The 15547-nt window shown below is 36.1% G+C and overlaps 1 protein-coding gene across 1 annotated transcript in view; it reads left to right on the top strand.

The window, feature by feature from the left end:
- Nucleotides 1-15547, top strand: part of RUNDC3B (RUN domain containing 3B) — a 53823-nt gene that overhangs the window by 22125 nt on the left and 16151 nt on the right. Inside the window, exons 6-8 of the mRNA XM_042802088.1 lie at nt 2017-2097; nt 3544-3712; nt 9074-9231. Coding sequence (XP_042658022.1) covers nt 2017-2097; nt 3544-3712; nt 9074-9231 — 408 coding nt within the window. The remainder of the gene's footprint in view (nt 1-2016; nt 2098-3543; nt 3713-9073; nt 9232-15547) is intronic.

Here is a 15547-nt window from a genome sequence, read left to right as displayed (position 1 = left end):
CTTTCTGTGAGCCAGTTTAACTTGTTAAAGAGTAATAAAATAAACCCAGTAAGAAGACAGGATAGTTCTTTTGTTGTTACCTAGTTTGGTTCACGGAAGCATGCTATTAGTGGCAGAGATGATGGGACTGTAAGCTTAGAGAACAGAAGGAATAAAAAGCATTCAGTAATGTCTTCCTTTTCTGGTGGCAGTGAGTATTTAGTTCAGCTGCCTCTGGAACTGCAGCTGGATACCAATGGGTCAAAAAAACCTAAAAATTCAGATCTTGATGTCTGAACTAGCTCATCATGGAGTCAGGTATGTGCCAATACCACTGTAAGGAAGGAGGAGGGAATGTCTAGTTGGGTTTTTTAAAAACAAACAAACAAACAAAACCAACAAACTAAACAAACAAAAAATGGAGAGGGAGAGGTTGAAAATGCAGGGTAGCTTCTTTTGCCAGGATTTAGTCATTAGATTGCCTTAACTACATCCTTAACATATGTTCGGGGGGAACAGAAGTATGCTGCAGGGTAAGAGAGCTAGCTTTGTGTACAGCAAATTCAAATCTTAACAGATTTTATTAGCTTAAGCTTTACACTATGTGAAATTAAACTGCTTCTGTATTAGCACTATACTTGGAAGGACTATATCTATACATGAATAAGAAGCATAACAAGAGTAGGAGAGTAGGTCTGCAGTATGTAAATCCTGCTATAAATAATCATCAGTTGGCTGTGTGTGCCTCCCGTAAGCCTCAGTGGTACATACTAACGGTATGTGAGCTTAGTTGTATGAGTGTGCTTGTTCTTCTTTTGTCCTCTTATTTCTAATATAAGCATATTTATAGGTATCTGCTAATAGTATTCAGAGTAATGATTGGTTCTCATTGGAGACAGTTAAGTTTTTGTCAGTGCAGTTTTTAAGAGCCTAAAAATTTTCTGGGCAAAATGGGAACATAGTGCTACAGGAGCGTTTTTATTGTGCCACATATCATTCGTAGTACTGTGGTTTGAATGGCTGAGAAGCTGTAGCTATTCTTTGCATGTTATTTTTGAGATTTTATTTTTTTTCAGTTCAAACAGTCTCTTATAAATGTTGACTGGCTTATCTATGTGGACCTATAAATAAGACTTTGGGGTGGAGATGGGGGAACCCAGGTGAGAACAGAACCTAAATATTTTGCTTTTCCCCCTTACAGCAATGTGGAATTATGTATCTACTTAAAGTAATTGTGGTTTTGCAGGGGTGTTTTCTGTTGCTTTCTTTGCTTTTCTTTTCTTAGGGAAAAAAAAACATTCAGATGTACTTCGCAAATACCATTTAGGTGACTGCATTGTCAAAAATGGCACTTTGCAATTAAGTTAGCAAAAGCTGTGTCTTACTAGAATCTGCTTTTTGATGACAGAGATAGGAAGAGTGAGGAATATGAGCCTTGTGGAAGCATAATTAATTTTGTCACTTCTGTAATAATTAAACGATTCAAATACAATCTTTTATATCCAGTACAAAAAGAATGCAGTGTAGATGAGAGCTTTAAAAAGCTACAGCCATTTAAGAACATTTTCTGAAAGTTAGTTTCATTGGTGTTCCTCATTTTCCTGCAAGTTAGTGGGATGGTTACATAAGCACTCTGCACACACTTTAAATGAACTTAAATAGTGAAGATTGCAAGCGCATCCATAGCTCTTCTGTTTCACTTGCGTTAGCTAACTTTTCCTGTTATTCCCTTGTAATCCATCTGTATTTTCAGAATAAAAGCAAATAATGAAAAACTAGGGCTTATACCACATGCCCTTATCTGTTCCCTGATTATGTGGAATTTGTTGCGGTTTTCATTATCTTTTAATATGCTCAGTGACTCTCTTTTTAATATTAAACAGTCTAGCTCAGCTGAATAGGATTTCATTAAGTGTTCTAGGCCTTTATTATTACCAAAAAATTAAGAAAAATCAAATTTCACATTGCTAAGATTCAACTGTCACTGTAATTTAATTTTCTTGTTATAATCTTATAATTGTTTCTCTGTTTTATCAGTTTTTGTCTGAAGGGTGAGGGATTGGATGGCAGCTTTCCAGCTGTCATAGATTATACACCGTACTTGAAGTACACCCAAAGGTACTTTTTATCTTTACATTGTTCTTTTAATTTTATTTCATTGACAAGATTTTACTTCATACTGGATTTCTTACTTTTCATTTCACATTCAAAATAATATCCATATGTAATCACAAACCTGTACACTCAGCTACCTTGCTCTTTCAGACTAGTGGAATTATTATATGACTCATCAGAGTGAGTCATGCTAACTTTGTTTACTTGGATTAGAATCACAGGTCAGCAGGAAACAAATTTATTATTTCCTTTGAAGATCACCAGACCAAGTTGTCCTTTCTCTCAGGTCTTTTCTGTGTAGCCATAAACTTAAAAGCAGTTATTTTGTAAATGAAAATTATATATGCCCTGGTAGACAGTAAGATATGACAGATAAGCAGAATGCACTATTAACAGATAGCACATAATGGAAAACCACGGCCAGTTGTGTATATAATCTGACATTCCAGCTACATTTTGCTCCTCTGATCAGCCATATGATTAATAGTAGAAAGAATGATCACAATCTAACAGATGATATAGCAACTTGGCGTCTCCAAAAAGCATGGAAATTAATGAGTTGTGTTCTACTGTTAGGTTTGCCAAAATGATCAAAGCAGTTGGGAAGTAGGAATGGTCTCAAAGATGTACAACTGAACATGAAATATTCTCGTTATTCTCTTGAAGTTCTTATTAGCTTACATGTTAATGACAAATTGCATGGTTCAATTAAAGCAGAATTTGTATCACAGCAGGATCATGGGGTTGCAGGAATCACTACTTAAAAAACTTGTAAATGCTGCTAGTATAGTGGAAAGCATAGTTGTAAGGGAAGATTTCATATGGGTATTGGGATAACTTAAAATTCTTGTCTTTGAGACAGATGTTTGCATTCTCTGGCACACATTGATTCCAGATGATATGGAGATATTTTAATAATGAATCTGCATACTGTGTAGGGAGATATTTATGTTCTGTGAAATAACAGGCAAGTGGTCTTTGCTATGACCATAACTATACATTGTCATTTAAATTTGTCATGATTTAACATAATGACAGTCACTTTTTTATTTTTCTGCATTTTTAGAAACAAATACAATTTATTTTCAGATACTACTCTTTGCCTTGAATTTGTGAAGGACAAATTAAGTCACCACTTCGTTAGATAGCATATTGTAACGCATTGGCCCTTTGTATTCCAGGAGAGTATCCCACCTACAGTTGTCTGACTTGCCTAAGACGACTAAGATTGCAAACAAATCTTTGCCTGTTCTTTAGTGCAAGCTTTTATTTATATAGCCACTTATAAGTTGCATTTGGTGATCCATCCTGTTCCAGCATTTCTATTCATTTTGGTTTACAGAGCCTTAGATATCTTCAAGAACTGCAGAGCTTTAATTTCAAGGGGAATTTGCATTTTAACAAACAGAGCTTTTTCACTTGGCTAATAAATATGATCCAATCCTTCAGTTCTGACAGCATCAGCAGTGATGAAGAAGAGCTAAGAACACTGGGCAGTACTGGAAGTGAAGGCAGCACTCCAGAGAACATTGGTCCTCCTTTCACCATGGATGAAAACAGTTGGTACAACAAATGCAAAAGGGTAGAACAGAAGTACCGGCTTGCATTGGAACAGAAGGTAAAGGATTAGTTTGGGGGGGGGCTGATTGAGCCAAAGCTCATCATCAGCCAACTGGTGACACATGAATTTAATTGAAGGCAGAAAAATATATTAAGTATTTAGCTTCATGTAAATGGTCTTAAGTTTTATGATCCTCAGAGTATCTAAGTATCTTTGCTCATTGATTTGAGGGAAAAGAGGTTTGGGGAGAAGGATAAAAGAATAATAGTAATAATTTGGAGATCAGATTTCACAATCTCATGTAGAAGCGTTGGCTCGTTTTTCCAATTTCGGAGTTATAGGCAGTGTATCTCTGAAGCTGTTAGGTTGCGAGATTGAAGTGAACACAACTCTCCGTATGATTTCCCTCTTTCTTGGAGGCCATAGAATTTTATTGCTGTAGATGGCTGAAGGCTTTTATAATGATAGTGATGTTAAATGCAAACAGTCTTACAGTAAACAAAAATGATCAGCAGAGTAATCCATATAGGAATGAAAAGAACTGTCTTCTCAGTGATACTAAGATGAATTTTTTAAAAACACAGTTTTAAAACCTGCTGCAACCTAGAATGGGAAAAGAGGAGGAAAAAAAAAGTGTGATTGTATTTGAATTTAATAATTTCAGTGGCATATTGAATGTTATTATAGAAGCCAAAGGTAGGCTCTCCCCCTACCACCCAAAAGACTAAGTTAAAGGTGAAGTATATGTCCAAACTCTTAAATTTTTTAGTATTTTTAAAAGCAAAGTGCTTGTCAGTTTTTCGTAACAGCATATTACAACTACAGAGACAACAATATCTACTAGCTAGCGACAGAGAGAAGGGAGAAGACTGTTCGTAGACGCTGAAGAAACAGTGCACAGAAAAAGAAAGGAGGGGTCAGGAAAAATGAAAGGGAAGAAAAATGAAAGACAAATGGTTAATATTTTTAAAGAACTTTAAAGTATTTTTAGCATTCTTTTTACCTAATGTCAGAATTTTATTTTGGTGAAACTCTGAACACAGTAAGCCATATGAAAGGCTGGAACTATGTAAGAGTGCTTGGAGGTGTAATTATTTCTCTTAGTTAAGGGCATTAATATCACAAGGTTATCTCTCTGTCTTTCTAGTTTATACTGTACTGAGAAGAAAAAAGGAGAGGGACAGATGGATTCTAGAACAGATCTTCTGCCAGTTAGGACTCAGTACATTTGCTGTGCTCTAGGTCCTGCTACCAACTCAGTCACATAGATATATAAATTCTAAGAATGATTGTTGGCACAGTTTTGACCTGGGACAGCTAGCATGCTTCCAGATTATTTCAGGTCACGGTTTGTGAATTAGTGTTTGTTAGTGATAATTCCAAATAACCAGTATGGCTTCAGTCATGGTCCTCTGTAAGTTTAATTTTGTTATAGATATAGCCAGACGGAGAAACTATACCTGAGGAGGAGTCCTGGCTGTGTTCAGTTCATTAGGGTGAATGTAGCTATGTTTTGCTAGATGCCGGTCTTAATATGGAATGGGTAGAACCAAAGTTGGTTTACTTTAATGCATGTGAGAACACTGAGTTAAAGTTTTTCTAAGTAACGGTGAAAAAGTCAGACTTACTGTGGGATGATAGGTGCAAGAGGTATTTTTTTAAATATGCATACATTTTTTTTTTTTTTTTTTTTTTTTTTAATTTTGGGTCCCTCAGACTTCTTGTTTTTGAAATATGACTTTAAATGCTGGTATCCAGGTTGCTGGTACGATCTTCTCGGCCAGTGTGGTATCACCTTCCTTATGAAAAGAACTTGTGTTCCTTGGGGCACTCTGGTACAGAGGACACTTTCGCTGCTTTTGTAAACCAAAATGTGCCATTCAAAAGGAATCTCTTCAAATACATAAACAAAATTAAAATGTTTCCCTCCCTGCAGAAACAGTCCTTGAAGCACAGGAACGTATTCAAGACAGCATTTCATCCTTGTGTTCAGACAAAAACATAGGATTGGTTTGAACAATGCTCTTCTCCCCCACCTCAAAGACTGTAAAATATTTTGGGGTTTAATGAGGAAAGTGTCATCAGCTCTAGAAAAGCATTGAAGAGAACAAAATAAATGGATGTTATTTTTTTCTTGGTACATCCAGGTGGTTCATTTCCAAGGATACCCCATCAAAGTTGTGACAAACACACAATATGAAATATGGTGTCCAAATCCACTAGCCAGGATCACTAGGGAGCTTTACCTCTACAAAAGCACAAAGATCTTCAGTGACTGGCTGTAGCAGCAAACGTAAATAAAACCAAAGCAAATATATACACACTGTTTTTCCTCTAATACTTTTTTGCCCAGTGCATATTAGCTCAACAACTTCCTGAAGCTGATAAGGTTTGCCTGTTTAGTAACCTGTGATGGATGTCTCTTCCAAATACTTGTCAAATATCTCCTTGACCCTATGTAAATTTTTAGCATCCAAATAATTTTTTTTGGCAAAGCATTCTGCATATCTACCATCTGTTGTGTGAAAAGCCATCTCCTTTTCTGTCTTTTGAATCTGGCTCTTAGGAGCTTCATTGCATGGTGCCTAGCTCTTGTATTTTAAAAAATGATGAACAGTCACATCCTTCCTGCCCTCTCCAGGCCACTCTGGAAATATGATGAATTTGTCTTTTCCAAGTTGTCTCTTGTCCAGATTGAGTCATAGTTTACACATTAGTTACTTGTATGGAAGTTATGCCTTTCCTGGTTTGGAATGGTGTAAACTCTTCACTTTTGTGCAGTAAACTCCTAAATTCTTTGTACTTGTTTATACTAGAGTTTTATATGCTTTCATGGGTGAGATGATGCATCTCCATGTCATTATAGATAGAGGTATTTAGTATTCATAGTATTCTGTTTCTGATATTGATGCTTCATATCTAAAATTTTTTTGTAGAAAGTTTGTGTGATGTTTCTGGAAGGCAGGAAGTTTGTGTATGTCCTAATGCATCGTTTATTACTTTCAAAGCACTATGTTGAGCTCCAAGGAGTACCTCAACAGTTAAGGTAACAGTAACATTTGGTGGGGCAGAACTAGGCATACTGAAAAGCTCTCAAGGTTCCTTGGAACTTGTACTGAGATTAAAATAAATTCTGTCCAGTGGATAGAACTGTATGTAACCATAGAATCACAGAATACTTGTGGTCAGATGGCACCTCTGGAGATTGTCTAGCCCAACTCCCCTGCTCAAAAAAAGATAGACTAGAGCAGGTTGCTCAGGACCTTGTTCGGTGAGGTTGTGCATATCTCAAATATGTAGACTCCCCAGCCTGTCTGAACAACTTGTTCTAGTGTGCATTTAAAAATAAAAAGAAAAAATTAAAAGGGGAAAAAAAAAGTTTTTTCCTACATTTAAATAATTTCCTGTATTTCCGTTTGTGCTCATTGCCTCTTTTCACTGGATACCACTGGGAAGAGTCTGTCTACATCCTCTTTACATCCTTCTATTAAATATTGATACATGTTGATACAATTTTTCTTCCTTCTTCCCCAACCCTGGACTGAGCAATCCCCGCTCTTTCCGCCTTGTCTCATATGAGAGATGCTCCAAAACCTTAATAGTCTTTGTGGTGATGAATTATATTAGTAGCATTTTACTACCAGCTAATGTGAAACGTGTTTTCTTACTTGACAGGACTACACCTTTTCTGTGTCTATGAAAACTACCTTATTTTTAATTTCTTTTTAATGTGGGTGTTAGCGGTCACAATCGCGAATAGAACTTATCTACACAAAGCAGATAAGCAGGCACTTTTTTATTCCAGCACTGGGGAACATGGGGGATGGCTCCACCAAAAAACGTGTTCCCCGACAGGTACAAAGCACAACATATTTATACACTTTTCAGCAGAGTCATGGTTACATAAGATCAACAAAATTCACAAAATTTAGTTTGACCTTAATAATGATTGGCTTTCAGTTACCTCACCTTACCTGTATTCCTATTCTGCAGAAATCATTGGTCATCTTTACTGATTGCTTTGAATAGAATGAGGGGAGGGTAATGATCAGCATATTCATGTTATTTCCTGGAAATCATTATCATATGCAAATGTCTCTAAGCATGTGTGGTTATGTTGGACAGGGGACCTCTGGCGGTCGTCAATAGTCTTCCTCACAGTGTCTGCTGATTGAACTCCATCCCTGCGTGTGCTCATTTTATCTTTGGCTGATCTTCCCAACCAAACCCAGTTTCTTCTGGTACCTATTGTTTCAAATCAAGATCCATAACCAGTACCCACTGTTTTGATTCAGAGTCCATAACGATTTCCATAGTAATCGAGGCAAACACAACGCTCGTTGCTCCTAAGACCTTAACATATCATATGTTCTCATAGCTACTATAACTTCATTTTCAATCAAAGTCATATTTTAAACTAAAATCAAAATAATATTCTAGGATTCAAGCTATTTTGTTAACTGCAACATGGTTAACTATGAAAGAGGTACAAGGAATGTGCAAAATTTTATGCAGTATAGATTTACTGTATCCAGCTTTAACTAAGAATTAATAAGAAGTTACTAGCATCCGACATGCCGGGACTTGACTTGAAGAATTAAAAGGAATAGCTGCTTAGTGTTGTAACCAGATGTGTAATTAGTGAACATACTTTCTGACCAGTGTGCCCTTGCAGCTGATGTCAGATACTTACATTGTGGATTTTTGTAAATGACTAAGTAGTTGGAGTGTGATTAGGATTGTTCCATATCTTTCACAGTATCAGCTGGAAAAACAATGACATAAATGCACATTCCAGCTCTGCATATCCAGTGTTACTAAAAGAAGTGACCTTTACCAGTTGTCCTATCTTATGCTTTACTGTAGATGCTTACTAATTTCAGTAACTTTCTTCTTTGTCATTTTAATGTGTGATGAGATATTGTTGTTTTCAAAGAAACTTTACAATAATGTTGTATATATTTTAATAATAATTCTGGATCCCTTTCATTAACTATACAGATCTGTATAGATACATTCTACTCTTGTCATTCTTATGCAGTATCTTAACATCCTGCATCTGTTAAGTCATGGAGTTCTGATGTTTTTCTTGTACCAGTGAGCGTTCTATGTTGTTTTTGAAAAATTAATTAGTGTTTCATGCTGGTTGCATTCCTGTCTCATTGTTTCATCCATTATTTTATTCCTCTGCAGGAATATAAATAAGTACATGATTTTCCTGGTACCTGTCAGGAAACATCATATTAATCTTAAGTCAATTTAGCAGTCTGTTTAAGAATTAAAAAAAAAAACAAAACCTTACAACAAAACCAAATTATAACTGTATACATCTTAAACCAGAAAAACGTGAACATACATAATGAAAAATTTTTTTTTGATGGCATGTTCTTTAAAGCATTCTAACATTTATATTTCCAGGGTTACCTTGAAGAATTGGTACGACTCAGAGAAAACCAGCTATCTGAATCTGTCTCACAGAATAAACTGCTATTACAAAGAATTGAAGATATGGATCTAGCCCATAAAATGGAGAAGGAACAGCTGGAATATATCATTGTGGAACTGCAAGACCAGTTGTAAGTTAGTATAACGGAGAAATGTTGTTAGAGCAGTATTACTTAAATTATTAACTTATTTAACTATACAATACAAAGAACTTCTGGCCCTGTGAAAAATGAGTCAAACTTCTTTAAGAAATTGATGTGTATTAGCTTTTTTTTCCCCCTTACTAGTCTTATATTCAGAAATGGCTCCCCTAAAAACCACAGTAGTATAAGACAGAATAATTCTGAGATTCTTTCAGAGATTTTTTTTTTTTTTGTTATAGCTGAGATAGTTTACTTGCTTAAATTTTTAACGCACTTTTATAAAATGTTCTTTATATTTTATTGCTGGAGCTGGAGCTTTAAGGCTACCCTTAAAAATATTGGAAGCGGCTTTCTTTTGAACACTATTTTTAAAATGTTAGACAGGAGAGGATAAAAGAAATATTTATTTTATTTGTATAGATTCTGTTTTATTTGCGTGTGGCTCAGACACAGTAGGTGTTTATCTGGTCATTTATTTTTATCCTAAAAAGATTCAAACTGATGAAACAGTTAGCTACTCACCCTTTCTTCAGTGTAAGGCAAAATGCTAAAACAACAGGAGAAGGCTTCATTTTTTCAATATGTGACTCAAATATTTATCATGTTAGGAATATCTTACGATCCTTACATAGTTTATCCTCCCAGTCCTGTCTGATAGGTAAGGAGGTATACCGTCCTTTTGCAGAGACAATCCCTGGTAATGCTTAAAGACCCACATAGATGGACTCGCTGTGTGGTGATAAATTGCCATGAGACTGCTATAGTATGCATCTACAGTAATTGTATGTTCTGTTCGCAACAAATACAGGATACATTGTTTTACCTTATACCTGAAGTAATTTGTATGTGTCTGAGCCCTGAAGTAAAATGGAAGTCATCTGTGGCCTCTGAAATAATCCAGAATGAAGAGGATATAAAGCTGTTTTGGGGTCCTTTGTTTCCTTCTGTCTGATGTCTCACTGAGACACCACCCAGAAGGGTCTTTTCTATGCAGTGAAAAGTACTTCTAGCTTGTAAATAAAGCTTCTTTGGTTTTTTTTTTCCCTTCCCCTCTCTGTCTTATGGTACATCATTTTATTGCCAGTGCTTGAAATGGATTTTATGAAAATCCTCGGGAATACAGCATTTGCATTTTATTTATGCCAATTTCAGAGTTGAGGAAGAAAAAAGATGTTTTTCAGTGTATTTTTTTTTTCTTTTTATTTTTCTGATTGCCTGTAAGCTTTTGAGAGATACCTGTTTTTGAGTTATTTTCTGTACTTACTGATACAACTAATGACTCATGTTATACTACTTTGGCCTCCCTGATTAGTTGGGGGAGGTGGGGGAAGGTGTGAGCTCATTTAAGCCCACTCTGTTTGGAAATTTTGAATGTTCAGACCTGCTGTTAATTTTTAGCTAAGATATGTGCAATCAGACTGTTCTAAAGATCTCAGTCGTTTGGGTTTGGTTTTGTTAGCTGGCTTTCTTATGTAAAGGCTCAAACTGTGGACCAGTTTCTGTTGTATCTTGACCATGTGTTCTTGTGTAGCTGTTTGTGAGACACTGCAGTCAGGAGCCTGGACTACACTAAATATTTGGAGAGAGAGGTATAATTTTGCGTTGTTATTGCTGTGAGTGTAGTGTGCCTGTCAGATGAACTCTTCTTAAAAGTGTCTTTAGGAGCTCACAGTTCCTTCCTTATTAGGGAGAAGGAAGGAAAGAAATGTTCCTAGCAGATTTCTGATGGTCAACACCAGTCATAATTAACATCTTTTAATCATACTTGTTTTTTCTTTCTCTTCTTGCTCTTTTTCTTTCTTTCTTTCTTTCCCTTCTTGCTCGTCTTGCTCTTTCTTCTGGCCAAGGTTGACCTGGCAGCAGAATGTGTTGTATCACTAACGTGTCTGTAAAAAGACATGAGTTTTGGCCAATTGTTTTTTATAGTCCAGCCATTTTAGAATGGCGTTCACATAATTTCAAATCTTAGTGTTTTGCTCCCCTAACGTTAGTAGCATTTTGAAGTAGTGAATATATGCTGTATTCTTTTTGAACTCTTTATCAGTAGGTAAAAGCAAGTTTGGGATTGTAATTCTGCCCGAGGCATACTACATTATTGTTTGTAAAACACTTTGAGATCTCATTTAGGATCATTTGATGTGTAATGAAAACTATTATAAATAAACTTTCTATATTTTCATTTTAATGATGCATTTCTATTCCACTGGCTGCTGTTGTTAAGGTAGCAAGTTCTACCACTTCAAACTTCTGTTGAGTAAGTATTTGTTGATGTTTCCAAAATGGTATTTCACAGGCATGCAAGTCAAAATGTTTTATGTATAATCTCAATGGATTTGGGCAGAATCTGAGTCTCTGTCTAGGTCTGCCTTCCACTAGCCCCTGCCCCCCACCCCTACACCCCCCGAAAAAAAAAAAAAATGGTGGATACTGTGGAATACTAATTTGACTTTCTTGGCAGTATAGGTTGTTATTATTACTTACATGGGAGCCAGATAATACTACTGATCAACAAGGCCTTCAGGTTATAAATTAGATTACCTGCAGCGAAACTTTTCCATATTCACATTTAATAAGGCAGTTTGCTGTAAAGCAGGAAATAAATATGGAGGTAGGAGATTGAAGAAACTTGGAAGCAGTTTTTATTTTACAGCTGCTATGCAAAACTTTAATGTTCTACAATTTTCATTATTCTTAACTTTGTCTCACGTTCTTGAGTATCCAAACTACAACGAGCAATACAGTTTTCAATTTAATCAAAAGCCATCTCATGGATCTCATGAATTCCAGTATCTGGTAAATAGGGAAGCTGAGAATTTATCAAATTAGTTATTCACCGAAGAGTAACATTTTTTTGTGTCTCAGCTTAATTGGATTTCTTAGTAATATGCCCACCCATCTGTGGATTGAGCGCCTCACTTTGCTGGTGGGTGTCTGGTAGCAAAACAAGTTAGAAAAGTGAAACTTAAACTAATGCATGGCTGATCAAGAAGAAGGTTCAGACTAGGTGTTATGAAACATTTCTGTACTGAGAGGATGGTCAAACACTGGAACAGGCCTTCTAGAGATGTGATCAGTGCCCCATACCTGTCAGTGTTTGAGGCACTTAGTACCCTTAATAATACACTCTAACTTTTGGTCAGCCCCGAAGTGATCAGGCAGTTGGACTAGATTGTCATTTTAAGACTCTTCCAACAGGAACTGTTCTGTTCTATCCTGGGAACAGCCTGTTCTTTTACCACACTTTCAGTATTGTGAAGTGATCGCCTAGTGATATGTGTCAATTGTAATAATGATGAGGCGTATCCTGGCTTTCATTTGCTTTCTTCAGAAGTGTTTGCCGTCACTGGGACTTGTTTTTGCCTGGGATTTGTTGTAATTGAACATTAGAGAACAATGCTCTTGGCTACCCTCTCCCATAGAAACTGTGTATTTTTACAGTAAGTGTGGGACAGTTCTTAAGGCCTTGAAGTGCTTAAAATTAACAGCTCTTAAGCGTTTAAAAGCAACAGTTCACAGGAGAACAGCCAAGAGAAGCCTGTTATCCATGGTGTGTCTATCTGAAGAAGAGTTTTAATTCTGTAACATTCAAAATGTGATGGGAGAAGGATTCCAAGTCATCAAGGAACTGTATCCTAGAGTATTCAAAACTCAGAGGCAGCTATTTCTGCCGCCTCTAAGATCCTGCAAAGAAGTGTTGAATGTCTCTTGGAGCGGAAAGGCATTTGATTGCCTACCCCATCAGTAAAAAAATTATCATAATATAGATATATTTATTTATAAATTACATACATGTACTACTGTACTAATATATTATGTACATTATAAAACACACAAAAACAGAAATGAAAAAGGATGAGATAAAGATGAAATAAACAATTATTTTTTTTATTTATTAACGGTAGAAAAAGTATTTTCTTCACATCCTCCAGATGATTGTCTTATGCATCCCTCTTTGGAGACCATTGCCTTGAAGGACTAGTTAGCTCAGTCAGATTGGTGACTGGGAAAAATCTGGAAGTGTTTGCCCACAACATTCTTACATTAAAACTGTATCTCAGCTTAAGCAGGCTTTTTTGTGCCTTAGAATGATTCTTAGTCTTACACACTACCTGTGCCTAAGGCAAACTCTGCTGCTATGTCTAATTTCAAAATTCAGATTCTGCATATGAAATTGATATTTATCTATGTTAAATATTGATGTGTGATTACAAGAGAGATTCTGTCAATTTCCTGCATAGTGACTCACTGATGTTTATAAAAGCTAATCACTTTAACAAAAAGATCACTTTAATGAAGTGATGAGGAAAAGGGAAAGCATACATACCTGTATACAAAGGTAAAACCCCCCTCTACTTAAAATGCTTTAAAGTTTGGGGTTTTTTTCTGATGCTGTGAATTTTGTTGAAATAGCAATAGTGATTTGCATAATGGTTACCAACATGGGTTTCCTCCTAAGGTATTTTTCAGGCTAGTGTGCCTGGTATGAAATGGTACAGCCCCTTAGTCACACCTGGTGTAATACTTTTTTTTTTTTTTTTTTTTTTAATTTAGCACATGTATTGAAAATGTATTTCTTAGATTCAGTGGCTATGCTATATTTTATACGGCTCTGTTTTTTTTTCTCCCTCTGCTGTTTCTTTCTATATCCCTGTCCTGGTGTTTTGTGGAGGAATATGTGGAGGGAAGAAAGTCAAGAAAACTCTTCTGTGTTTGGAATTCTGTCTTTGGTTATGACACAAATAAGACTCAAATTAAATTGTAGGGACAATCACATCTTGCTTTGTATTAAGCTTGTCTGTATAATCAAGCATTTTTTTGTATGTTTTAACAAATCTTAAAGCTAGATTTAGTTAATTTGTCTGGCTGTTACTTCAGAATTTGTCAGTCTTTTCAAGGCCCACACAGTGCTTGTACTCCATTCTAAATATTTTAATAAGGAGTCTGATAGGAACTGCAGTACTGCTGGATCTATCTGGATAATACAAATGTCATTGTAAAACCAGGAAATGACAGTTCCGTTACAACCCTGAGAGCCTCTTTGTCTCAGTGACACACTTTAATTACAGCAGATGCTCTGTGTATGTTTCCCCTTCTTAGTTGTACACTGCCTGTCACTTGCACTTCGCTCTTTTTCAGGCACTGACTATCGGAGTACTCTGTCCATACACCTGTTTTTCCCTGTGCTATCACTGCATTGAGCTCTGACTAAGACATCCTGCCTTTTGGAGAGGTCCATCAGCTCATTGTCCTCAGAACCTGAACATAGACACAATAGTTCTGTGAGAGCAGCGTGCCAGAGTAAATTCACACATGTTTAAGTCCAGGCAAACTGAGCTTCTCCATTTCAAATAACCATGTCTTATCAGATCTATTATGGAGTACTTAAAAGGAAGATTTACCATATTCTTTGTAGCAAAGATGATTCCTTTCCAAAGATTGATCATGCCCCATTTGGTTAAAAAAACTTGCTTATGAAAATAGTATCTGTGCTTTCCTCACTTTGTCAAGATTCTGTTTGCAAATGCTCCAGAGCCTTCAGCGTGCTGTCACAAATACTGTGCCCAAGAGCAGGCATTGGAGGGTCATGGATGAAGCCACAAAGTTGTAGAGGATGTAGGCTATAACTGTGCTTGTCAGGTAGAAAGCAGAGAAAAGCTTATCCAAGGAAGCAGAAGCAGAAGGGTTTGAGCAAAGGCTTTGAGATTTAGCCTGTGTTTTGTGTTTCCTTGCAAGTAAAACTTTAAATGTGGGTTGCCTGGTTTTGTAATCCTTGCTCAAAGACTAAATCATCTGAAGAAATACAAAAGCTGGATCACTTTTTTAGCACTCTTACCTTCATTTTCAGATAGTCCTCTTGTAAGACCTTTTAAGGAACTGAATTCCTCAATTGCATAAGTGCAGTAAATCCAATTTGTTGTAGCTGCTATAATTTCTCACTGAAAGGAAATGGATTAAAATTTAATGTTTCATCTTCTTGGTGAATTTCTTTCCTAGAATGTAAAAACTGAGAATGCTAATCCTTCTTTCCTTTTAAAAAGATTTCATGGAGCCTTACTATCAAACCATAATTCACGTTACTCACGCTTTTATTTGTAATGCTTCCTGTATGTCCTCTGTCTCCTTCAAGTTTGCAGCTACGGTTTTAAATCCGTAGCATTGCAGTCTGGTCTGTTTTCAGCTCCTTTTCTCAACTTGTCTGTATTTTTTTTTCTTTCTTTTTAAACAGTGTAGAAAAAATATTGCATATTTTGACATATGTTAAAACTGTTTTGTTTAGGCAGTGTTTTGGAATTTGGTTTTGTGG

The sequence above is a fragment of the Tyto alba genome, unplaced genomic scaffold (genome assembly GCF_018691265.1).
Source record: "Tyto alba isolate M040663 unplaced genomic scaffold, T.alba_DEE_v4.0 Super-Scaffold_38, whole genome shotgun sequence".
Lineage (NCBI taxonomy): Eukaryota > Metazoa > Chordata > Aves > Strigiformes > Tytonidae > Tyto > Tyto alba.
This window is presented reverse-complemented; position numbering and strand designations above follow the sequence as displayed.